We start from the raw sequence: 26,922 nt of genomic DNA on the forward strand, positions 1-26,922 counted from the left end.
TAAAGATTCTAACAGGTGAGACACTGAGAATAAATAAGCAATGATGCTGTTAAAAAAAAAAAGATTCTAACAAGGGCAGGGACTTTGCTGGTGTCTCAGTGCATAAGAATCTGCCCGCCAATGCAGGGCACGTGGGTTCGATCCCTGGTCCGGGAAAATCCCACATGCCGCGGAGCAACTAACCCCGTGTGCCACAACTACTGAGCCTGCGCTCTAGAGCCCGTGAGCCACAACTACTGAGTCTGCATGCTGCAACTACTGAAATCCACGCACCTAGAGCCCATGCTCCACAACAAGGGAAGCCACCACATTGAAAAGCCCAGGAACCATAACAAAGAGTAGCCGCCGCTCGCCACAACTAGAGAAAGCCCGCATGCAGCAACGAAGATGCAATGCAGCTAAAAATAAATAAAATTAAATCTTAAAAAAAAAAAAGATTCTAACAAGGGCAGAGGGAAAAGGGAAAACTGCCCCAACAAATAACTGACAATTCTACATCTATTATGAATGTAGGGGGTTTAACCTTTTTAAACTAAAATTTGGTTAACTTTTTTTTTTGAGGAGAAAAGATCACTTCAGGGGACTTTAACAAGAGATGCACCCCCCCCATTTTTAAATTTTCAATTTTACAGAATTCTTTTCGGACAATGAATCAAAGAGATCAGACTTTGAAAATTAAGCACTTCCACTGGAAAGGTAGTTTGCATATTTTAAAAATTGGTTTAAACTAAGTAAAATTTTTGTTCAGTTTAAACTGGATACCTTAAAATCTTAACTCTGGTTTTAGTTGAGAATTTTGAGAACTTGGTACTACAGTCAGCTCTGTGACAGAATACAGAAGGAGTAGCCCACTTCTATTTGCCCAGACACAGAACACCTTCCTCCACTCACACAGGAGTAGCTACTTCTCGTATTACTTGACCTCACTAGGGTGACAATTTCACAAAGTAGACATTATTTTAATCAAAGGTACCTGCAAATTAGAAAACACACAGAGAGAAAATACATTTAAATAGGCAGAGGAGAGGCTTGGAGGAAACAGCAGATGAGCTTTTTAATTTTTTTATTATTATTTTTTAAATTTTTATTGGAGTGTAGTTGATTTATATTGTTGTGCAGATGAGCTTTTTAAATGGAGAAAACATGTAAGGAATACTTAGGAAAAGACTGATTATAGATTAACTTTACCATCTAGCTTCACCAGTTAGTAATAGAAAGTGAAAGGATTTTGTCACTGGATTAAACCACGAAAAGATCAGCTTACCACTCTCGGACTGCGTACTGATACGGTCCAGGGTGACTCTGAAGGTGCAGCTGAGAGTGGAGCAGATTTCTTTCTTTCCACTGGGGAGCTCTCACCCCTAGTTCACACTCAGCGGGGTTACTTTTCTAAAGGACAGAAATTACATTGGACAAAACATACTGCATCTTGTCATGTATCCACTGGGCGTGTGTTTTATCTGCAAATCGCCTTTGTCCACTTGGCCTTGCTGTGATTTGACCAGTAAGGGATCCTGGTTTTCTTTTCTTTTCTTTTTTTTTTTTGGTCTGTGCCAGGCGGCTTATGGCATCTTAGTTCCCCGACCAGGGACTGAACTTGCACCCTCAGCAGAGAAAGCGCAGAGTCCTAACCTCTGTACCACCAGGGAACTCCCAGGGATCTGGATTTTCAAGTCTTCCCTCGGGCCGGTCCTCCTGCCAGGAGGCCCTCTCAGTGCTCCGAGCCTCGGCTGGACTAGCATCAAGCCTATGTGAGCACCGCGGATCAGGAAGGCCACCTTCCACCTGAGAACTCGAACTTTTTCTTTCAAAGCACCCATAATACTCCTCCCACAGCCTCTGACCGAGAGCTATTTTAGGGCAGCAGGACTTCCCTGGTGCCAAACAAACGACAGACGCTTGGTAGGTGTCAGTTACACTAAGTGTCAGCGAAGCGGGGGAGAGAGCTTTCGGAAGCCATTCCTTGACAAGAAGGTGGGATAAGGCCCATCACGTTCTTCATTCAAGGGCTTGTCTGGATGCACAGACCTCATGACCTGTAATCAAAAACCGATCTTCTAGTGTGAGTGCTCAAATGCTCATCCCCAAAGCCAGCTGTGACATATACAAACAGTTTAGGAATGTCTTATACATTAGCAGGCCTGTGTCCCGGCCCAGTGGCCCAAGTGTTCTGACAGCACTTCAACCAGAGGCATGTGACAGACGCCCACAGAACCCAACTGGGCAGACTGGGTTTTCGGCTGAGCAAAGCAGAAGTCAGACAATGACGGCTACAGTGTTCAGCTGTTTACAGCCGAACAACTACTTCTTCTCTTCACCAAAAAATAATCTCAAGACAGACAATAGGCCCTTAATCATCTTTCAAATGAGAACAAATTTTAAGGTCATACATGGTTCCCGGATAAAAGCAAGTGTTTCACAGGCAGGTCAGTGCTTAGGGCCTGAACCTCAGCACACAGTTCCTCTCCTTCACGAGATGCAACACTTTCAGAGTAACTGAGGGCGGCCTGCATACCACCTAAAAGGGAGTTATGGAGGAATGGCTATCAGAATTTCAGACAAGCAACTGTTACACAGAACAAGTTTTGTAGGTTTGTCTGTAAAATAACATGGAGTAAGCTTTTTTCCTGAGTTCTAAGGAAGATTTAATTTTCTTTGATTCCCCCACAAATCAGTGTTTCTTCTTGTCCTTACATTAAGGACAGCAGAAGCTCTTAAGAAGATACTTGATCACTTTTGATCAACCCTATAAATAGGTCTTAACTTCAATTTACTTATTTACCTTTATTTTTTAAAAACCTATTGTCACATAAATGTTTAAATATTCATGAAAGTAGAGACCACCAGCCCCATTCATCCACGACCCAGCTTCAACAATTACCAACACAGAGCCAACCTTTTCCATCTACAGACCACACTTCTCTCCCATGCCCCACCTCCAATTTCTTAAAAAATTTGCTCCAATTTTTAAAAAGTTAGAGATATGCTACTTGATCTCTCAATATCTGCTTCCTGGTTATTCATTTAGGAATCAGCATTCTTCTTCTTTTTGGACACCACATCCAGACAACCTAAGCTCCATGAAGGATTTTACAAAGTCAGAGTGGGAACAAAACTCACTAAGTTTGTGGGTTTTCTAAAGACTGATTTCGGGTGAGGTACGTAGTAAATTTTGAAACAACCACAAACTCTGTAGATTCTGACGTATCTCTTCAGTTGAACCCCTCCTTTCAACGGCCGCTACTTTAGATCGTATTTTTATAACTTCTCACCTGGATTTCTGTAGCCCTCTCAAACCTTCCTTGATGTTGCAAGAGACATCTTTCTATTATCTCCTGATCATGTCATTCCCCTGCTTGAAACTCTTGACTGATGCTTCACAACTTTAGAACAAAGCTCAGCCACCTGAGTTTGCCTGCAGGTCTTTCCACGACCTGGCTATCGCCTACCTCTAGTATCATGTCTTCCCAAACCCTACACCCAACGTCTGTTCCCCCGTCACAAGGCTGACCTACCAGTAACTCCTACTGGGCCTTCATAGCCCACTCAAACCAGACCCCCACCCACCCACCGCCCACCACTGCTCCATACCCACTGAGCCACTGGTGAGACCTACCCCCAGGTGGTGAAGAACTTCGGAGGGCATCACTCGTTTATTGCCTTTGTCTTCCCAGGACAAAGCATAGTGCACAGCATAAAATAAACATACACATTCACCTGTCTGAATAAATGTCCAATTCTTGCTATGCTCTGCTTGTAAACTTTTCTAACTGATTTGAAATAGATAGCATGTATCAGACATAGGGGTCAATTTGACTACCTGACATCCACTCCTCTCTGTAACAGTACCTGGATTTTCTTTGGGTAAATCCACTTTCCCACAAGCTTAGTGTGGTTCTGGTAACTTTGGGGAGGGCTCCTTACCCAGGGCTAGCTAACTAATCAGATTCACATGATTAGGACCCAACTAAATACTAGATCCGGAACTGCAACTGGAATTACAGGAATAGGCACTCTTTTCCCACAGGAGTGGTTCTAAAATATGTTCACAAGCTCTTTGATGTGCCTCCCTTCAAAGGTGAAGTCTTTAGTACCTAGTGATGCCAGCAAACAGAATGTGGCAGGAGCAGCAGCAAAATTCCAAAACTAGATCATAAAAACCATGGTGACTTCCACCATCCTCTCTCTCCTCTCTTATCGCTTGCTCCGAGGGAAGACAATGACATGTGAGGACGTGGGCCCTGTGGCTAGGAAATAAAGATTCCAGCCAACAGCCAGCCAGCAAGGAACTGAGGCCTTGAGTGAGTGGACTGTCTTGAAGTCAGACCCTCCGGTCCCAATCAAGACTTTAAATGACTGCGTCCCCAGCCAATATCTTGGTTGTAACCCCATAGAGTCCTTTGGGACTTCGCTGGCGGTCCAGTGGTTAAGACTCCACGCTCCCAATGCAGGGGACATGGGTTCGATCCCTGGTCGGGGAACTAAGATTTTGCATGTTGCGTGGAGTGGCAAAAAAAAAAAAAGAATCCCATGAGAGTCCTTGAACTATAATCACCTAAGTCACTCCTGAATTCCTGACCCACAGAAACTGGTAATAAATGTTTGATGTTTTAATCCATTAAAATATCATTGATGTTGATTTGTTACAGAGCAGCAGATAACTAATACAAGCAGGCAGAGCAGAGGCAGGAACCTGAGAAGAAGGAAGGTAACATAGAGAGAAACAGGTCAAAGAGAAAGTGTGTGAGAGGATGGTAGTAAGACCCCCACACTCCATCACTAAATCCTGATGATCTCATTTAAGCCCCTGGCCCCATCTATTTCTGGTCCCCTGGACTTTCCTAAGTGAAAGTCGGTGGAATGCCTCCAGAGGTTGAACTAGTTTTAATGGACGCTTGACACTTGAAGCCAAAAGCACTCCAATCCGTGCAACAAGGACTCAGAGAACTGGTAAAATGCCCAAATAAATGTCCACTTCATTGATAACAGGGTCATTTCCATTTCACTCTTTCCTGATCCGTATTCTCTCTTTAGCATGCTCCATATTTTGCTTATTTATCTTACTTATTATCTGTATCCTCCCGTAGAATTGAAGCTCCTTGAGGACAGGAATTCCGTCTTGATGAGTGCTATATGCCTGGCACCCAGCAGACACTCAGTACTTGCTGAGTTCATCTAAGCTGCTGTAACTTCAGGCTCACAGGGAAAGTGCAAAGAGAGCAATGGAGCCATCTGGTTGAGGCTCAGAAGAACATTAGCAGCCTAGGGGTAGGTGAGCACATCACACAAGCTCCTCAGCTGAAATCACGGGGTTGCAAGTATTTGCAGTTCTCTATACCCTGATAACCTATCAGTCAGCTCCCAGGCAATCAAGTCATGGGGGAGGTGAGAACTCTCACAGACTGACAGCGTTCTTCCCCGCTTTTAAACTCTGCTTTGCTTTTGCTCAGTAAGACAGGCTGTAGGGAGCAATCACCTCTACAGATGAGTAACCGTCAGCTGAGCTTTGGGTTACTGAGCCAGTCGTCAAACAGACGCCGTCCTAGAAAGAGGACATGCATATCTGAGCCTGGCGAAAGGCAGCTCATGGACATACTGTTTTAGTATTAGTATATTTTTAATTACTTCCAGGCAACCCGTGCAGCGATGGCTAGCTTGCCTCCTATGCAGCCAACGCGGGTGGGAAGGTTCCTAATGGGAGTTAAATCCTGTCTTTGGGGGAAAGAGGGACTGAACTGAGAGCCACGGAAACCCAGGCTGCGGCAGTCGGTCCTGCCAACCCGCTGCGCTGCCCGGCTCCCGCGGAGCTCCTCCACCCACAGCGCGGCGCGGACACGCGCGGACTCCAACGCTGGGCGGTGGGCGAGAGCACGGGCGGGCTCTTGGGACTGGGGGTCTCCCGGGGCCCCGCGCCGACGCGGAGAGACACGGCCCGGGAGGGAAGAGGTGGACCCGCGCGAGGCCGCGGAGCGCACGCGCGAGAAGGAAGAGGACGCGCTACTCACCCGCCGCCGCGCCCTCCCGAGGTTGCCAGAGATGCTGCCCGCGCCGCCACCAGGCTGCTCGGCCCCGCCCCGGCGTCACTTCCGCTCGGGCGGGGCGGAAGCGCGCTCAGGCCCTGCCCCACGGCCGGCTCGGTTGCTGAGCAACGGTAGTGCCAGCCCTGCGGATTGCCTTGGGGGTGCTGCCGGTCTGCTCCGGTTCCGCGGTTGTTAGCGCGTTCGAGCATCTTTAGTTGGTTTTGCTTGCGTTGGCCCGACGTTTCCTCTTCCGGAAGTGCCTGTTCTGGTCATTGGTCCAGGTTTCTGCTGAAAGGCTTGTCTTTTCGTGTTGTTTCGTGGCGCCATGTATTGGATATTAAGTTTTTGTCGGTGGCGTGTTGTAAATATCTCGGTTTGCGTCTCGTCTTTTCACTTTAATATAAAAAAAGTGCCAATATTTTATGGGTAGTACTTTCTGTGTTTTGTTTAAGGAATCCTTTCCTACCCCCTTACTCTCCCACGTATTTTCCTAATGGTTTTTTAAAGTTTTGATTTTAACATTTAAGTCCTTAATTCAGCTTGGAGTAGCTTTAATATGGGGTAAGAAGGTAACTTCATTTTTTTTTTTTTCCATTTGGATAACCAGGAGTCCTAATGCCGTTTATTGAGTTAGTCCCTCTTTCCCCCAACGATCTGGCATATTTTTAAGAAAACTCTGTATATGCATGAGTTTCTGTTGGGTTTTTAAAATTCAGCTCTATTATTATTTTTTAATAAATTTATTTATTTTTGTCTGCATTGCTGTACGCGGGCTTTCTCTAGTTGTGTTGAGTGGGGGCTACTCTTCGTTGTGGTGCGCAGGCTTCTCATTGCGGTGGCTTTTCTTGTTGCGGAGCACGGGCTCTAGGCACGCGGGCTTCAGTAGTTGTGGCTCGCAGGCTCTAGAACGCAGGCTCAGTAGTGGCGCACGGGCTTAGTTGCTCCGCGGCATGTGGGATCTTCCCGGACCAGGGCTCGAACCCGTGTGTCCCCTGCATTGGCAGGCGATTCTTAACCACTGCGCCACCAGGGAAGTCCTCAGCTTTATTATTGATAACTTTGTCCTAATGCTCACACAAGGTGTTCTGCATCAAATCAGGTTTCTTGTTAATTACCCCACAGTAATAGTAAGTATGAAACATCCCTCACATCTCCCACAGGCCTCCCCCGACCCAACCCATTGAGAACTGATGGAAATGTTTCCTTTGTGAGTGGACTGACACGGCATCCCTAGGTGAGGGATTCAGAGAAATGACTTCCATCTGTTCATAAAGGGAAAGAGACATCTGTCCTCCTCATCTCCTGAAAGGATCCCCTCTGGACTCAAGTATTTTGATATTTAGATGAATCTCTCCAGGCCCAAGCAGCCCCAGGGTACCTGGGCACCTAAGCCAGGCTGAAACTACTTGACCCTCTCAGAAAGATAAGGCAAGTTATTATGCTTTTGAATCACAGCAATTAACTAGACAAATTACTACAGACTTCATTCTCCTAAGTATCTGAAGAGTCTCAGGGGACTAGGGCTTTTTACTGGAGCACTGGGAGATGGAGGGAAGTCTTAAATGCCCACAGCTTCTTCCTGGGATCATTACATATTCTCTTCTGGTGTGCAGGTGCCACACAATCTCAATTACAATACCCTTATAGTAACTTGTGATACCTGGTTGGACAGGTCCCTCCACCTTATTTTTCTTCTGGAAAGCTTCAGCCATTCATTCTTCGGTCAAAATCACAATCAGGCCAAGTTCCACAAAAGAACCCTGTAGGGCTTTTCAGTAGAATGGTCCCCAATCTGTAAATCACACTGGAGAACTGACGTGATTTATCTTCTTACATAGAACGCGGGCTCAGGATTTCCCTGAGCCCACACACCGCAACGAAGCACAACGAGGAGTAAACCCTGCTCACCACAGCTAGAGAAAGCCTTTGCGCAGCAGCAAAGACCCAGTGCAGCCGTAAATAAATAAATAAAAAAGAACACGGGCTCAGACTCTCTCTGCACTTAATTTAGGCCTTCTGTGATGTCTTACAGTAAGATTTTTATTTCTTTTTATTAGATGGCATTTTGCGGTTTTCAATGCTATTGATAATATTTTCTTGGGCATTCCCTGGTGGTCCAGTGGTTAGGACTCTGTGCTTCCATTGCAGGGGGCATGGGTTCGATCCCTTGTTGGGGAACTAAGGTCCCACAAGCCGTGAGGTGCAGTCGAAAAAAAAAGTGTCTTTAAAAAATATTACATTTTCCATTGTTGGCATATTGAAATAGTGCAAAGATTTCCATATTTTTTTAACCAGCAACCATTCTAAGAATATTTTTAATACTTTGTTGGTGGATTCTTTTGAACTTCCTCAGAATATAATCATATAATCTGAATAAAGACAATTTTGTTTCTTCCCCCTCAATCCTTATGTCTTTATTTTTCTTGCCATTCTGAGCTGATAAATAGAAGCAGTAGTGTGCATCTTTGTCCTGTTCGTGATTTTAAGGAGAATATTTACAATAGTTGACCATTTGCTGTAGGATTTTTTTTTTTGTAAATACTCTTTAACAGGTTAGAAATGTTTCCTTCTATTCCTAATTCCCTAAGAGTTTTTTTTATTATTGTGAAATAAAATTCATATTTTAGAGCAAGACAAGAAAAATTTAATCATAAAAAATTCTTCTCTGCCCTTTGCCTCCCCTCTCCCCACCACTGTGCACTGTATATCTGCATTATGTGTCGACCAAACCTCCCCATCTGCAGAAATATCTGCTCAACCATAAACAGCAGCGTTCTCCCAGCACCCACAAGAGGACTCCTTAAAAGATAACATTCTTTCTTGATCTTGTACGGGACTACATGACCTACCACGATGACACTTAGATCTGGATCATGTAAACTGTCAATAATGTGTCATTTGATGTACAGCCCTCTGTCTCAAAAAACTTATAGCACTGTTCCTTGACTTCTAATGGGCAGAACAGTTCTCAGAGCTTTCTGAGTTGCTCTTCCTGGGTTATAGTCCTCAAATTTGGCTCGAATAAAAATTTTCATTTCTTTCTCAGGTCGATTGATTAATTTTTCATCTACATCATCAATGTGCATTGAATTTTATTAAGTTTTTTCTGCATCTCTTGTGATGATTATGCAGTTTTTCTCCTTTAATCTTTTTTTTTCTCCTTTAGTCGTTTAATGTGGTAAATGCTATTAACTTTCTAAAGATAACTGATCCTTGTATGCCTAGATTAAACCAAGTTGCTCATGGCCTATTATCCTTTTACATGTTGCTGGATTTCATTTGCTGATATTGTTTAGAATGTTTGGCTCTATGTTTATGAGTGAGATTGGATTATACTGCACTTTATTTTACTATCCTTGTCTAGTTTTGCTATCAAGATTATATTGGCCTCATAGAATGAATTGGGGAATATTTAATCATTTTATATTTTTCAGAAAGGGTTGTGGATCGGAGTGGTCTGTTCCTTTAAAAAGTTGGGTAGAAAACCAGTCTTTCACCAATAAAACTAGGTGGGCCTGATGCATTCTTTGAGGAAAAATTTTAATATAAGATTTATTAATACCTTGATGCTGGTGCATAAAACCCCAACTTATTAGAGGAGGAGGGGACAGAGGGAAACTTCAGATACTGAGGTGACGCTCTGGGTAACGTCAACTGAAAAAAACAACAAACCACATACAACATGAGCACTGTGAGTTCAGTTTTTTGTTTGTTTGTTTTTTGCAATACGCGGGCCTCTCACTGTTGTGACCTCGCTCTGGACGCGCAGGCTTAGCGGCCATGGCTCACGGGTCTAGCCGCTTCGCGGCATAGGGGATCTTCCCGGATTGGGGCATGAACCCGTGTCCCCTGCATCAGCAGGTGGACTCTCAACCACTGCGCCACCAGGGAAGCCCCCGAGAGTTCAGGTTTATTTGCGGCTTACTGAGGACTGTGGCAGGAGAGACAGCCGATCAATGCGCTCTGAACTTTGGAACGGGGAGGGGCGGGGGGGCGGGGTCAGTATATATTATGTATATGCTTTTGGTGAGGGGAGTAATGTGCAATCAAGCATACATCTTGGTACAGGTTGCTGCTAGTCATGAGGGGCAGATGTCTCTGTTAATTATTTTACTGCTTTTCTACGTATGAAAAGATGCAAGAAATTGGGTTCATAAAGTTTTGTAATGAGATTACCTACCTATCTGAAGGCCTGTTCTGCCAGTTTTCCCAGAGCACAGAGGGCCTCATTCCTGATCTTGGCCCTGAACTTCTTTCAGGGTGTGTTGAAGGTTAGCGACTGCAGTGGCTGGTCACCTAATCATTGTAGAGCCAGATGGAGAGCAACATTTATTTTATTATTTTTTAAAATTTTGGCTGTGCCAGGTCTTAGTTGCGACATGCGGGATCTTTTTTTTCTTTTTCTTTTTCTTTTTTTTTCAGTTGTGGCATGCGGGCTTCTTAGTCTTATCCACTGAGCCACCGGGGAAATCCCAGGCTTAAGACTTTTAAAGACTGATAGCATAAGTCTGGTTTTTGCCCCAAGATGGATGACACTTTAAATTTTTGACATTTCTGACTTGCTGTTCTTAAAATGAAGCACAATTACAGCCTTTTGACTCTTGAGAAAAATTAAAATTTAGAGAAAGCAAAATAGAATTTTCCCTAGTATACAAGTGTGTGTTTTTTTCCTTTGTACTTTCACATACATTGTAATATTTAGAGTTAGAGCTTAATTTTATTAAGTGTATCTTAGTGTTTTGTTTTTTCCACGGTCAGCAGTCTCCTCCTCTCTGGGGGCCTTCTTTCCCCTCTTCCTAGAGCTGCAGCAAGACCCCACTGTGAGACGGTTGGACCAACGCTGGCTGCCTCTTCCTACCTGCTCCTGTGGACTGTCGAGGTCTCTCCTAGGCATCACATGAACCTGCTGGCCATCATCATTCTCTTCCTGAAGTTCAGATGCTTTTTCAGCCATCACACAAACTGCTGCAAGGGGCCTGAGGAAGATTTTAAATTACTCTTTTAGTTTATTTAACAATTACATGACAATTCTGACTTTATTGTTATTATTGTGTCCATTTTAATATTATATTTTTCCAGGAATTTTCCATTTAATACAAGGTTTCAAATATAGTGGCATAAAGTTCATAGTGTTCTCTTAGTTTTTAATTTCTTCTCTCTCTGTGGTTACACTCCCATTTTATTCTTTACTTTGTGCTATCTTTTCTTTTTTTCCATCAGTTTCACCAGGAGTTTGTCTATGTTGTTAGTCTCTTCAAGAAACCACCTTTTGGGCCTTCCTTAGTGGCACAGAGGTTGAGAATCTGCCTGCCAATGCAGGGGACACGGGTTCATGCCCCGGTCCGGGAAGATCTCACATACCGCGGAGCGGCTAGGCCCGGGAGGCTGGGCCCGTGAGCCATGGTTGCTGAGCCTGCGCTTCTGGAGCCTGTGCTCCACAATGGGAGAGGCCACAACAGTGAGAGGCCCGCGTACCGCAAAAAAAACAAAAACAAAAAAAACCCCACCTTTTGGGATTTCCCTGGTGGCGTGGTGGTTGAGAATCCGCCCGCCAATGCAGGGGACATGGTTCGATCCCTGGTCCGGGAAGATCCCACATGCCGCGGAGCAACTAAGCCTGTGAGCCACAACTACTGAGCTGGCACGCCACAACTACTGAAGCCTGTGCGCCTAGAGCCCTAGAGCCCGTGCTCCGCAACAAGAGAAGCCACCACAATGAGAAACCTGTGGACCGTAACAAAGAGGAGCCCCCACTCGCTTCAAGTAGAGAAAGCCTGCGCGCAGCAACGAAGACCCAATGCAGCCGAAAAAAAACCTCAGAAAAACAAAACACCACCTTTTGGCCCAGTTGATCCTTTCTATTGTATGTTTATTTTCTTTTATGTTGATTTCTTTCTTCTTTTTGTAATCTCCTTTCTGCTTTATTCAGTCATGTTGTGTTTTTCCTTTTCTAACTCAAGTTGAATGCTTGTTAGGTCATGAAATTACTGCCTTTAAAAAATATTTTAAGCATTTAAGACTATACATTTACTTTTTATTTTTTTGGGGGGGTGGTGCCATACCACGCAGCTTGCAGGATCTTAGTACCTTGACCCCTGGGCCCCTACAGTGAATGTACCTCCACTGGACTGCCAGGGAATTCCCTACATTTCCTTCTTTTTTTAAAAAAAATACATTTATTTATTTTTGGCTGCATTGGGTCTTCATTGCTGCACGCAGCCTTTCTCTAGTTGCAGCTAGTGGGGGCTACTCTTCGTTGAGGTGCGCGGGCTTCTCATTGCGGTGGCTTCTCTTGTTGTGAAGCATGGACTCTAGGCACGCAGGCTTCAGTAGTTGTGGTGCATGGGCTCAGTAGTTGTGGCTCACGGGCTCTAGAGTGCAGGCTCAGTAGTTGTGGCGCACGGGCTTAGTTGCTCTGCAGCATGTGGCATTTTCCTGGACCAGGGCTCGAACCCGTGTCCCCTGTGTTGGCAGCAGATTCTTAACCACTGCGCCACCAGCGAAGCCCCCTACATTAAAAAAAAAATGGAAGTGTAGTTGATTTACAATGTTGTGTTAGTCAAAACACTTTAAAAGGTGTATATTAAAATCTACTTTTGTGATGGTGTATTTGTTTTTCCTGCAGGTCTGTCATCTTTTGGTTTGCATATTTTGAGGCTATTTGATTAGGTGCATGCAAGATTAAAATAGTTGAAACTTACTGTGAACAAAACCCTTTTCAATACAATGACTTCTCCATCCTTAATATTTTTTCCCTTAAACCTTATACTGTAACTATATCAGCTTTGTTTATGTTGGTGTTAGCCTACATATTTTCCCACACTTTTACTTTCAACCTTTACATGTCTTTGTATTTCAAGTGTATTGCTTCTAAATAGCATAAAAATGGATTTTCATGAAATCCTATTTGATTTTCTCTTTTAACTAATAAATTTAATCTCTTTATATTATTGTGATAATAACTTGTTTGAATTTGTTTCTACATACTATTTTTTAAATAAATTTTAATATTGGAAGGATTTTAGATTTACAGAAAAATTGCAAAAATAGTACAAACATTCCCATATACCCTTCCCCAAGTTTCTCCTTGGGTTCATATCTTACATAACTATGAAACATTTGTCAAAACTAAGAAATTAACATTAGTACATTGTTATTAACTAAATCACAGACTTTTTTGTGTGTGTGCCATGCCGCATGGCATATATCTTAGTTCCCTGACCAGGGATCAAACCCGTGTCCCCTTCATTGGAAGTGTGGAGTCTTACCCACTGGACTACCAGGGCAGTCCCACCTTTTGACTTGCTTTGACTAATAGGTAATGGTAGAAGGAGAGTTCTTGGGGTCTCAGCCTAGGCCTTAAAAGGACTGACAGCTTCCACTCCTTCCCCTGGGGCAGCCAGCTGCCATACTATGTAGTAAGCTGGGCTAGACTTCAGAATGTTATGATGTCAGGTACAGAGACAGAAGCTACATGGAGAACCACAGAGGGGCCAGACCATCAGTGTGGCCTTCTTGGATCTTTGCTCAGCCCAGTTTCATACAAGCAATTTTGTGAACCAAGCCAAATCACCTAGAGCAAAGAGCCCAGGGCCCAGCTGAGCCCTGCCTGAACTCCACAGAATAATGAGAAATAATAAATCATTTTTGTTTTACACCACTGAGTTTTGAAGCGGCTTGCTATACAGAAATAAATAATTGACCTGCTTTACCAGAAAATGGATTTCTTTATATGAGGCAAAGTTGTGCAGGATTCCATGTCAGTAAATCAGGCATCCTGCAGGCCTTTAGGTGTGAGGGCACTGCAGTCGGAACAAGCAAATACACATCTGGATATGTGGACAGTTCCAATGGTATGAATCACGGTCCCCTACTGTCCGCTGTACACATGTGTCAGAGGCTCATTGTCAGTCCTGGAAGTGGCCAGGGCCAGAGCAGTCTTGGTGGATGGCAGACTGTGAACTCAGGGACCGCCACCAAGTAGTAGTCACAGAACCTAACAGGAAGTCCATGCTTCATTTAACTTTCACAAGTCATGTGGCAGGCACCATTTTGACAGGTGTAAAAAAACAGTCTGAGAGTAGCTAAAGGATACGTTCCCAGTTTCACGGCTAGAAAGAAAACACGGGATTTATTTTCTTGTTTTGTTTTTTTTTGCGGTACGCGGGCCTCTCATTGTTGTGGCCTCTCCCGTGGCGGAGCACGGGCTCCGGACGCGCAGGCTCAGCGGCCATGGCTCACGGGCCCAGCCGCACCGCGGCATGTGGGATCTTCCCGGGCCGGGGCACGAACCTGTGTCCCCTGCATCGGCAGGCGGAGGCGGACTCTCAACCACTGCGCCACCAGGGAAGCCCTATTTTCTTGTTTTGTATTGTCTACATTTATTTCACTTTATTGCGGCTTAGCCTCAGCGGAGCACGTAAGTTTTGGGTTCCACACTAACATCAGGGTTGGGACTTTGGCCCCGCACCTTGCACAGCTCGCTTGTTCATCAGAGACTCTGGCTCCGCCCCCAAACTACATTTCCCAGCAGGCCACGCGCCGGTGTCGACGCAATTCCTCCCGGCGTGCCCCGCGGCGGGAAGAAGCCGAGCGGGTTCGAGGCCGCCGCGACCCTTCTTCGTTGCCGCCGCGACCCTTCTTCGTTGCCGCCGCGCTGCCGCCGCCGCCCCCGCCGCCGCCGCTGCCGCTGTCTGAGAGAAGCCATCGCGGCCGCTCCTGCCGCTCTCGCCGGCCACCATGTCCGCCCAGGCGCAGATGCGGGCCCTGCTGGACCAGCTCATGGGCACGGCCCGGGACGGTGAGTAGGGGCGGCCGGCCAGGCGGGGGCTGGGGCGGGAGCGAGGCGAGGCCGCCGGGCGGCCTGAGGCGGGGGGCTGCGACCGTCTGCGCCTGCGCGGGCGTCTTCCCCTCCCCCGCGCGCCGACCGGGGGCGCCGGGCCTTTGTTTGAGCTCTTCCCGCAGGCTGGGTCCCCGGCGGGCTCCTCCCTCGGAGCCCGCGTCGTCGGTGGGGCGCCAGCCCCCTCCCCGTTGACCTTCCTGCGATTTCTCCGCCCCCCCTCCACCCCCGCGGCCCCCGCCGCCCCTCGAACCGGGAGTCGGCGAAGGGCTGCAGCCAGCGTGGGCTCTGGGCGCTGGCAGCGGGCTGGCGGAGCTCCTCCGCGCAAGGGAGCCGGATGGCCTGGAAACCCCGGCCGTTCTTGTTCTGTACCGTTGCAAGGGGAGCCGTAAATTGAGCTTTTCTAACGTGGGTTCCTGCCGCGTGCTTTTCCAGCCCCCTTTTCCTCTAGCCACACAGGAGAGCCTCTGTTTAGTCAGCGCTTGGCAGTCGTTAGGTAGGTTGTACTGTAGGGAGGAGCGCAAGATGATGATGGTTGTCTCAGGAGAAAGCGGTTGCATCTTTGCAAAACTATATACCTGCTGTGGTTTGTGTTTTCTTTTCTACCGAAGTAATGAAGTTGTAAGTTCACACTGGCACATTCGCAGGGCTGTGCAGATTGTTTGCACTTTATTTCATAGGCGAATAAGTGCTTTTTAGCTTTCTTTGTATATTGAGTTGCTTTTGAATTGCTTCCCATATTTTTATTTCATACAAACTGAACAATTGTGGCCCCTCTATTTTATTTATAAAGGTTCAGTGTATCTTTGCCTGCCTACATCAATCTGCAAGGGAGTTGCAGAAAAGCCTCATGTTCATCGAGCCGTGAGTCACAACCAATTTCTAAGCTGTTATAACAAAAAAGTGTTTGCTTTTTTTCACAAGTAACTTTAAAAGTGTAGTTTAGAAAGAAAACATTTTCAATAAAAAGACACTACATTAATCCTGGATGCTTGCAAATCCTAAAATATATTCCTCCTTTAGTATTACACAGCTCTGTGTCATATACACAGATTAGCTTTAAAATTTGTCACATTCCACTTTGCCTTTACTTTTATGTATCATTCCCCTGACTTCCTTACTGCAGGTTGGGCAAGAAAACTTTTCCTTTAAAACTTTTCAACAGCGGGCATAAAATTCTGCAGCTGAGGTCTTGAAGAATGCAGATGGGTACAGTATGTGTTGGAACTCACAGTGTGTATTGACTAACCTAGTTCCTTTTTTGCCTTTTTTTTTTTCTTCTTGGTATTGTCTTGTTAAAAGTGACTCTCAGGTGCCAACTGTCTTTTTTAAGGGTGGGGGTTAAAGGGCGATAGGTAGACTAGGTTCAGATTATTTATCAGTCAGTAGTAGAGAAAGAAAGCTTTCTTCATATAATTTTGGGCAAAATACTGCCTATACGTTGGTCTATAGCAAAATGATTAGACTAATAAATAGCTTTTGTTGGAAACTACCAGCTTTAAGTCATACATGGTGATTCATCGCCCTCTGATTAGCATGGGTTTTGGTATCTCATTGCCCACGTGTATGTGTGGGGCTAATGGCCGTTTGGTGCTCAGCATTTTCCTTCTGACTCCTTGACTTCCTTGACACAATGACGGAGTCAGATCTCTAAGTGTGATTCTTCATGATATATTTAGCATCAAAAATCATCTGTATTTCGTTCCAGTTGTAAATACCTCTAGATCAGCTTTTCAGTGTATTTGGTAGTCTGCAAATCATCCAGGTGAATTGTACCAGATATGCTTTTGTGCTTAATGTGATAATATTGTCTTATTTAAAACCACACATGAATTTCAGGAGATGAAACCAGACAGAGGGTCAAGTTTACAGATGACCGTGTCTGCAAGAGTCACCTTCTGGACTGCTGCCCCCACGACATTCTGGCTGGGACGGTAGGTACATTTGGGGGGGATGTCATAGGACACTCAGACATGGATGCTGTGTGGGCACTGAAGGTTTTTCAGGTTGAATTCTGTTTACCAGGCAGAAATTACCTACTGCCCTTCGAGTGATAGGTTCTGTTAGTGTGGTGGAATTTTATATAATGACATATTTCACTTCTATAAAGTTCTCTTTGTAAAGTTATCAGGTTTTTGTAGAGTCATTTGTACTGAGGTATTCACAGCTAAGTAGTGCAAATACTACTCTCCATTGGCTTTAGCAAAAAGAGTACTTCAGGTCAGCCTGTAGCTGTAAGATTCTGGGTTGGTTTGTTTTCAAGTTAAACACACGTTAGACTTTTGATCTAACGAGGTATGTTTCTTTCCCAGATTTTTAGGTTTTTGAAAAATCAGGACTGACATCGATTTGCAATTTTGTATTATGCCACCCTTTCAAGAAATCAATACATGATCCAATAAGTATAGACCTCTCTAATTCTAAGTGAAGTGTAAAATTCTAAGTGAAACTTTAAGTTCACTTCAGATGAACCAAACAGATAAATGCTAGTTTTGCAGAATGTGTATTTATTCAAAATTAGGTAGGATTTAAGAAGACTAAAGAGTGTGGATTATCTACGGTGATTCAGCCACTTACAGAAAAGTAGTCCTGTAAACACCATCACCATTTTAAGATTTCACAGCTCCCTCCTGGAATTGTCTACTCATTTTAAGGGTCACATGTGCATGTGCTGGGGAACGTTTTCTTCATAATTAATTGTTGCTTTTATTATTACCATTTTGGGGGAGCAGCGTCTGGCAAACTGCTCAGGTGTATTGAACCTTCTCAAGCTGGCTCTTCTGACAGCAAATAGGAAATGAAAGCCAAGCCTTGTGCCTTTGTTAGCTGGGGTTTTGCCTGCGGTTGACCTGGTATAGGAAAACGGCGTGACTACTGTGTGCTCCGGATTGTTGTGGGTGCCGTCACTGTAGACGACTGGCTTCCACTGGTCATAAGCAGTCAGCGGTAGGATACTCCTGTAGGAGGCATCATAACCTGGAACTGTTGGTAGGTCTTAGTAGAAGAAGTCAGAGGGAGTAGAGGGACATGCACCAGAGTGAAGCAGTTCAACCGTATTTTCCTTGATTGGATCCCTATGTAGCATTGTTTCAGAATGCTAATGAATGAGGGCATTTCCTACAGATGTTTATTGTGTTAGGTATAGGTTCATTTGCCAGATATTTCTTGGACACATACTCTGTGCCACGCACTGGGGATGTGGTACCAATAAGACAAAATCTTTACTCTCATCTAATGGAGGAACAGGACAGACAGTAAATAATGAGTAGGTTCTGGACTGTTGGATAGGGTGATAAGGAGAGGCCTCTCAGGAACATGGGAGCAGAGACCTGAATGGTGAGAAAAAACACACGTGTGCGTTTGGGGGATTAACGCTCCAGGTGGATGCTGGAGCAGAGGGAAGCAGGGGTGCCTCAGGTGCCTCTGGGCTGGTGTGCTTCAGGGGGAGGGAGACAGAGGCTGTGTGGAACCAGAGCAGTGATGAGAGCCCAAGGGCTGCTCAGCATCACTCTGTCCCGCGTGGGTTACAGGGCAGCTCAAGACTGAGGAGGAGGGAGCCCAGGAGACCCATGTTCATGTGAGGGTGCCGTAAACAAGTGTGTGGGGTCGTGAGGTCATTTGAGATGAGGGTTGGGAACTTGAATGGTGTTGTAAAGGTTGAGCCTTAACTGGTGTGGGCTATGTGGAGGTGGCAAGGGAGAGGTAGAGTTTGTGTTGTGTTAAATTGGAATGAATATAATTCTTTAGAACACAGCTGCAAGATGAAAATGGTTATAACCCTCAGCTTGCCAAGGGCTGCTCCACACCCAAATTTTTGCTCAAAACCGTCTCCTGTCAGTAGGGGTAAGACAACGGAGGAATGGAAGCAATCATTTTATTGAGGCTTGATGGGAAAATGTATTGATTAGTAAGAGCGGAGGGATAGCTGGAGGGAAGGGAGTGTAACTTGTCTCGGTGGAAGAACTTTGGTTTCCTGAAGGTTCTAGAAGGAGCCTTTATTTGCCCTTCCCTGTCTGCAGTGTGAGACCACTGGAGGGTAGAGAACACAGACGTTTGTTCAGTAAAAAAAAAAAGGGGGGGGGGTCCTGACATGCTGGATTTGACAGCCATTTGGAATATTTTGGAAGAAGTTTATGAGTGTGGTATTTCAGCTCTGCTTGGTGTTTGGCTGCCAGGGGAATTGGCCAGTACTTCCTTGCCTCCTTGGCAAAGCTGAAAAGCTACCTCCAGAGTAACCATGGAACCCCAGGCCTGTCTTCCACTTGCTTTAGCAGTGGCTGCTTGAGAGCTCCCACCTGAAGGAAGATAGTGGTGAATTTTGCTTTATGTGTGGTTCCCTAATGTCGAAATTTTCTTGACAGTTGAAGTTTTTAGAATGGAAATTGATTTGCAGTTAAAATTATAGTACTCAACAGTTTCGGCGCTTGCTTCATCTGGAGGTGGTTTTTCTTTGAGTAACAGAATTTTGTTAGCTTTTAAATAATTTCTGATAGCTATCTCTAATTTTTCAGCTGTTGCACTTAGTTTTGTTTGTGGAAGCTATATATTTTTAAAGAATTATACTTGCTATTTAAAAGAGTGAAGGAAGTAAAAGTCGTCAGCTTTACAGCGATAGCACTTTTAGCTGCAACTTTGGCTTTTGAACTTGTTCCCCTACCTCTGCGTTCCCCACATAACCAACATGCATAAACTACACATGACTTCGGAGTAAGCATAATGAAGGAGAAAAGAGCCCTTGGCATGTAGCCTTCAGTAAAAATGAAGATAAACTCCACCCTAGGCAGTCCCCTCATGGCTCTGTCACTGGGATACTGAAGGAAATTTTGTTAAGAGCATGGCCACACTTTCTGAGATTTGGACCCAGGAGTCAGGCACCGTGAGCCTCTCTCATGTGCCTAAAAACTAAAATGTTGAGGGTTTTGTAACCCATGAAGATTTTTTAAATCTCGTTTTGAACACACTTGTAGTTTGAGCTTAAAGGAGTTCCTGAACTCCATCATTCTTTGTTTGCTAGTCGTACTTGCAGCCAACAGCTTGGGTTCCCAAGGTGTCTCCTCACTGGGCTGTTGGGTTTTGTTAACTTGCATTCTCTGACTTACTAGCCTGACGCTCAGCATCCAGACGTCCCTGTTGCTGTTTAGATGATCAGAGGCAGGGGTGGGAGTGGGGGTGTCCCTGTACAGGGTCCTCTACTTAGGATTTAGATAAGAAATACGCATTGCTAATTGTACTGTACATGCTCATGACGTGTAATAGCACATCAGGCGAATCTTACTGGTAACACAAATAATTTGTTTTGTTAAAAGAGCCTTTGTTTTTCAAATGGGGCAAGTGAATGGTCCAGTCTGTGTTCCCAGTTACGTGTCCAGAGCCATTTAGCAGGTTAGGAGAATGTTTGGAGAATTGCTTTGGCTCTGAATCAGCCTGTTCTGCTTTATTTCCTTTGGTATACAAAGAGCTATACAAAGCCAGGTGTTAGGTTATGTTGTAATTTCCAAAACCTGGTTTCTCTCTGTTCTTTCCTTTTCCTCTTTTTGTCTCTGTAGCATCTTGAGTAGTCAAGGCTGCAAGAAGGAATGCATGGAAACTTGCTATCAGTGATACTTTTGTTTCCTGGCCTCTTCCTTGCCACCCTCTCACCCCTCACGCTGCTATTCACTGAATAAACATTTCTTATGTGACTAATGCAATAATAAAACTGGCAAAAGCTAAATAATGAAAAGATTACTAGTCTATTTCTGGTTCTATAAGAGATATAAATCATTACACTTAAATGCACCTGTTCTGAGTGTCATATAGTCATGACGATATCAATAAAAGGAAAATAAGGCTTCTTAGCCATATTATTTTTAAATTTTCTTATCATAGTTAATATCCAAAAAAGTATTGTTTATTTTGGTGACAGCTAAAACACCAGGTTACGTGCTTCCTACAAATGGGTAGATGTTCATGTGTAAATTTTTGTTTCTTTCTCACAGCGCATGGATTTAGGAGAATGTACCAAAATCCACGATTTGGCCCTCCGAGCAGATTATGAGATTGCAAGTAAAGAAAGGGACCTCTTTTTTGAATTGGATGTAAGTTTTATTTTGTGTTAATTATTCCCTACTGTGAAGAGCCAAATACTGCACTAACAAGAATAATGTAACCTATGTAAGTTATGAAGCAGAATAATGAAATAGATGTCATTCCACCGCTCTCTGGCTGGGAGCTAGAACGTGGCCAGTACCGATTTGTGTCTGTGTGTCTATCATCCCTATTCTGTTCTATGTTTTGTATGTATCATTTTCTTTAAAAATGTTTCTTATTACATATTTTATGATTCCTTGGACATTGTGTTTATTCTTCTTTTTGAGTCTTATAAAAATGGTTTCATAGCATAGGTAATCTTTAATAACTTTTTTCCTTCAGTGTTATGTTCCAGCTTACATATTTTGTTGAGTATGGTTTGTTTGTTTTCATTGCTGCTTGAGTATTCCCCAAACTATCCATTTTGTATTCATAGACAATTGGGTTGATACTAGTTTCTTTTTTTTTTTTATTATTCTTAAACTATTATGAACAGTGTGATAAATGTTCTTGAATATCTTCTTGGTGCACATGTACAAGGGTTTATCTAGGGTGTATTCCTAGGAGAGGAATTGCTGGATTGTAGGAGAGGCATGTTTATTCTTGCAAGATCTGTAATGTTGTCTTTTTCTTTTTTCTCCCTGTTGTTTGAGAAGGTGTATCAGTTTACAGCCCTAAGAGCAGTGTACACATCCTCACTAACATTTGGTATTGTCAGACCATTAAATTTTTGCAATTTAGTGGTTATAAAATGGCATTTCATAACTTTATTGTTATTTTTGCCTCCCAAAGGAGCCCTTTTTAGACGTTTTCCTGTAATTTGTCTACTTCCCCGCCATGAAATTTTGATACCACAGATACCCAGCATATCAGTTTATGTGATCCTTGCCAGGCCACAAACCATTGTAATATCTGAGATTTTTTTCACTCTTCATGACAAGTTTTCATCCCTGTCCCCATTGAGAATGCATGATTGTCACTCCATTCTATCTATCTATCTATCTATTTATTTATTTATTTTTGGGCCGCGCTGTGTTGCTTGTGGGATCTTAGTTCCCCGACCAGTGATTGAACCCAGGTCCCCTGCAGCGGAATCGCCGAGTCCTAACCACTGGACTGCCAGGGAATTCCCATGGAGTCACTCTGTTAGTTTTTTCTTTTTCCAAGTCCTCCATCCCTGGTGTGACCAGAGGTCAGTGAGGGGTTTGATGCCATTCAGGTTCCTCAGTGAAGCCTGGGAAGGCACTGAGCTTGGTGGAAGGAAGTCAGAGAAAAGCAAAACCAAGGAAAGACTTTTTTTTCTGCCAATGGACATTTTAGAGGGTATATTATAGCTAGAGTCAATTCTGCTTAAATCAGTAAACTTAAAAAGTGATTAAAATTATCATTTCTTTTTCAAGTACAGTCTTCAACATCAGCGTTGAATCTTTGAATTAACTAAAAATGCCTTTAGCAACAAACAGCTCAACTAATAGATGGGGCTTGGAGATGGAAGTTTTCTTTATTGTGAGTTTAAATTCTTCAGTACGTGAAAAACGCTTATGTAAAGAGACCATTACCTTGGGATATCAGAAACAGATAGATACACAGATGTATAGGTTAAATTTTCAATTTTAGTAACATAATTTTTTTGGATCACAAATCTAAGCATTTCTGCTACATGAGAATGTCAGTGTACTTTTTAAATGCCCTGATGAACTTATGCTGAAGAATAGATGAATAGAAGAAATTTAGACTACAGAAAGACTGAAACATACATGGTAATTTAGTATTTTATGAAAGGCATGTGTTCAGCCACTGTGGAGATGAGTTTTTCAATGAACACTATTAGGAACTATGGATTAGCTAGTTGGGGGAAAAACCAGGTTGGATCCCCCAAAAGAGAATTTTGTTCTGCCATCTTGACATGTTATAAAGCCTAGAAGCTATAAGGGAAAGATGGATACATTTTTCTGAGTAGCGACTTAAAATATTAGCATATCAAAAATTCCTATACATAAAATAAGACAGTTTAACTGGGACAAAATATTTGCAGCATGTATGACGAAGGACAAGTATTCTTTGTATATAGAATTCATGATAATTGAGAAGAGCCATAACAATAGCTGAATAGAAAATGGGCAAAGGATAGAAAAGGACACTTTCTGGTAGGCATCTAATCCTATGGCAGATACTCACCCTCACTCAGAGCTAAGGAGATGGAGAGTTAAGTAATCCTGATACACCTCCTGGATAATTGAGCATCTGAAGATGTGAAAGCACATCCCAGGAGTGCTAGTTCTGAGAGTATATCTGACCGATAACTTGCATATGTACAAAGATAAATTTGCTCCAGAATATTCCTGCAGCATTAGAGCTGCGGAAAGCCAGAACCCTGTAGGCTTCTTCAGTGAGGGCTTGGCTAAGTCATTGCTCTTCTTTACAATGGAATGACATATAGCTATGGAAAGAGGATTGAGTTCAGTGTAGTTCAGTGTATGTTGTTGTGAAATTATCTTCGAGATAAAGAGGAAAAGCAAGCGTGATATGATGGCTTCTGTAGTGTGATTTTTAAAAAGGAAGGACATTTATACCCATTGACGTGCCTAGATGTACAGAGTAGTTTTAGAAGAAGCCAAGAGATTATGAACATTCTTGTCTTAGTTGGAGGGCTCGAGTGGGTCACGAGACCTTTTTGCATTGTGAAAATTTACCATTTGTGGGAATACCTTTTCCTGTTAAAGAGGTAACCACCTGTCCTTTCAACTCCTTAAAAATCATATTTGACCTTACAGATGGCTCATGTTGAAACGTTTGATGGCTAGTGCTGTAAACCTACAGAGGAGGCCTCCTGTCCTGAAGAACGAAGGGTGACTTGGAGCAGCTGTGTTTGTGGGAGGGCAGTCTTGTCAGGTGGCTCAGCATGTCAAATGCTTGTATACACTTGTTCCAGAACTCTGCTGGGACTGTATCTTAGTGATATGTGTTAATGGGTACACAGAAAAGGTGCCCATTGCAGCTTTTTTTGTGAAAGTAAAAGACTGAAGTGAAAAGAGGAGGATGTACTGGAACTGTTTATTAGTGGGGGCTACTTGCATAAGGTGTGGTCCTTCCACACGGTGAGTGGTGCTTTGTGCAGCGCTAAGCAGGTACCTCTGGGTGTTAGGGAGTTTACCATAAAAAGGTTTTTTAAATAATGGCTTTAAGATATAATTCACAAGCCATAAGATTTACCCTGCCTTAAAGTTTTTAGTATATATATATCAGTAGTGTTTAGGTGTGCATGGGTTTGTTTATTTATTTATTTTTGGCTGCACTGGGTCTTCGTTGCTGCGTGAGGGCTTTCTTTAGTTGTGGCGAGCGGGGGCTACTCTTCGTTGTGGTGCACGGAATGGGTTACTTTAATAGAGGTAAATGTGGCCTGACTTTAAAATACCAAACTAAAATAACTTTTTTCCCCCTTAGTTATGCAGAATAAACTTTGAAGGAAACAATAAAGTGCTTTTCCAGAATATAGATTTGTTAAAAGAATTTGATAAAAACCCAGTTTTTAAATCTCTTCAGTAGGTAACATAACTGTTACAGATTCCAGGTGAAAAGTCTTCCCTTTCCGTGTGACTAGCCATCCAGTACCTGTCTTCAGAGGTCACTTGTATCTTTCAAAGATAGGCCATTCAGGATGAACAGATATATATCTACATCTGTACACACACATATATATGTGTATAGGTATATATATGTATATATGTATATGTCAGAAAGGCCAGTTGTGAGTTTTCTTGGCAAACTTGCAGTTTTGATAACTCAGAACGCCTCCGAAGCTTTTCGGCCAGATGTGGCCGTGGGCTGACTCCTGTCGCTGTCACTGGCTGTCGCGCCTCCTGATGACCTGCTGTTGGCGCTAGGCTCCTAGCCTGCCACGTACGTAGCCCATGGACTGTTCAGTTCCCAGGCGTGGGACCAGCAGCCCCCATGTTGAGGTTGGTTTCCGGAGGGACTGCAGTGTAGTCATCACTAATGGAAGATGGACACAGGTTTTGTTTTCACACGTTGTGAACCATCGCTAAATCATGACTTGTTCTGATTTTTCTTAATAACTTATATTTATGTATCTCACCAAGTGTTTTGATAGAATATCTTCACTGTTGACAATGAATCTGTGAGGTGGGCCAAATATCTATCTCCAAAGTCTCTGAAAGTATAATAAGACTGATGCCAGAATTAATGCAAGCAGCATCAAATGATGCTGGGAGAGGAATCATTCCGTTTAGCAGATCAGTCAGGGAGATTTAGGAGCTATTTTTATCTAGGTTGTATTAGACAGCTGACAAAAAAAGTACAGTATTTATTTTGTCTTCATATTGAAAAAATTAAATATATTATTAGTGTAACAGGCATTTGAATTATATTTTAAGCCATGTTTATCATACAGGGTTTTTTAAAAAATTTATTTATTTTTGACTGCGTTGGGTCTTCGTTGCTGCATGTGGGCTTTCTCTAGTTGCAGTGAGCAGTGGCTACTGTTCGTTGTGGTGTGTGGACTTCTCATTGCAGTGGCTTCTCTTGTTGCGGAGCACAGGCTCTAGGTGCGTGGGCTTCAGTAGTTGTGGCTCGCAGGCTCAGTAGTTGTGGCGCACAGGCTTAGTTTCTCCACGGCATGTGGGATCTTTCCAGGCCAGGGCTTGAACCTGTGTCCCCTGCATTGGCAGGTGGATTCTTAACCATTGCGTCACCAGGGAAGTCCCTTGGTAAATCTTTTATAAGACCTCATCAGCCCTTTATACAACTTTCAGATATTTATAGACTTTGAGTCCCGTCTAAGCAATTTGTAAGAAATAGTCCTAGAAGAATATTTGCCTATGTATGAGAAGACTTAAGATGTTTATTGCATCGTTTTGGATTAGTGAAAAGTGAAAAAATGCAAATGTGTATTCATTGTGGAATGGTTATAGTTGTGTTAAAATACAGTGAAACACAGCTATAGATATAGAAGATGCGTGTATTGATGTGAAAAATGAAAAAATCTTGAAAAACTCCTAAATGGAGTAAAAATTGTTTGCTTTTATATGCGTTGTAATACAGTTTTAAAAGGTATATGCCAAGCTCTTAAGTGATTATTTCTTAGGGGAGGAGAAAAAATTACGCTTTCTTTTTCTTTTTTTCTTTTTTTGACTCATGGCTTTCAGGATCTTAGTTCCCCAGCTAGGGGTCGAACCCATGCACCCTGTAGTGGAACCACGGAGTCCTAACCACTGGACCGCCGGGGAATTCCTAATTATGCTAAATCGTGAAAAGTTATTAGGTCTGGTCAGGTTACTAAAATAGTAGGCAGAAATGAAAATTTAAAGTTATTTCTACCTTGTAACTTACTTCTACAAATCTCTCTATCTTAAGGAAGTACAGTGGCCTCTTAAACAACACAGGTTTGAACTGTGTGGGTCCACTTACATATGGATTTTTTTCAATAAATACATACTACAGTACTACACGATCCATCGCTAACCCCCTCATTGTTCAAGGGTCAACTGTGATTGAAAACACAAGCAAACACTGGTACACAAAGATGTTTGTGGTAGCTAGCATTGTTTATAAGATTAAAAAGTTGGATGCAACAAAAAAGGCTCAGTGATGAATGAGCAAATCATGATGCACTCAAATGGTAGACTGTGCCCTTGAAACTTTGTGAGACCTGTTCAATGACTTAAAATTCCTTAGGAAATCATGAGAAAGACAAAGATAAAATTGTGTATACTGAAGATTTCTGTGTGCTCTCATTGGAAGCGTGTGGCTGAATCAGAATTCATTGATTGTCATGGAAAACGCCCAAAGCCCCCTTTCCCTGTGCCCCTCCCGCTCCCTGGAGGCAGTCCCTTACCACAGCTTTAAGGTGGAAGGAAGCAACAGCTTGCTGCTCAAGTGCCACAGGCTGACCTTGGATGGTCGGGGGTGGGGGGGGGTTTGTTTGTTTGTTTTTTTGTTTGTTTGTCTTACCTGGAGAATCTCATACATCAAAAG

At 43.4% G+C, this 26,922-nt stretch overlaps 2 protein-coding genes across 6 annotated transcripts in view; one reads left to right on the plus strand and one right to left on the minus strand.

The window, feature by feature from the left end:
* The window catches only part of FAM234A (family with sequence similarity 234 member A), a 32,657-nt gene extending 26,565 nt beyond the window's left edge, over positions 1 to 6,092 (minus strand). For 2 of the 3 annotated variants that reach the window (XM_082600441.1, XM_082600443.1), the window contains exon 1: positions 6,006 to 6,092. The gene's annotated coding sequence lies outside the window, so the exon portion shown is untranslated. Of the gene's footprint in view, positions 1 to 1,264; positions 1,390 to 6,005 lie in introns of all 3 variants that reach the window. The other variant, XM_082600442.1, reaches the window with a different exon arrangement.
* An 8,505-nt stretch (positions 6,093 to 14,597) lies between these two features.
* LUC7L (LUC7 like) overlaps positions 14,598 to 26,922 on the plus strand; it is a 30,620-nt gene continuing 18,295 nt past the window's right edge. The window contains exons 1-4 of one of the 3 annotated variants that reach the window (XM_082645281.1): positions 14,598 to 14,820; positions 15,653 to 15,723; positions 16,699 to 16,793; positions 20,838 to 20,936. In XM_082645281.1, coding sequence (XP_082501407.1) covers positions 20,841 to 20,936 — 96 coding nt within the window. In that variant the 5' untranslated portion in view covers positions 14,598 to 14,820; positions 15,653 to 15,723; positions 16,699 to 16,793; positions 20,838 to 20,840. Of the gene's footprint in view, positions 14,821 to 15,338; positions 15,356 to 15,652; positions 15,724 to 16,698; positions 16,794 to 20,837; positions 20,937 to 26,922 lie in introns of those variants that run through there. The other 2 variants (XM_082645282.1, XM_082645280.1) reach the window with 2 other exon arrangements.

This window comes from Mesoplodon mirus, assembly GCF_964341445.2.
Source record: "Mesoplodon mirus genome assembly, chromosome: 15".
Lineage (NCBI taxonomy): Eukaryota > Metazoa > Chordata > Mammalia > Artiodactyla > Ziphiidae > Mesoplodon > Mesoplodon mirus.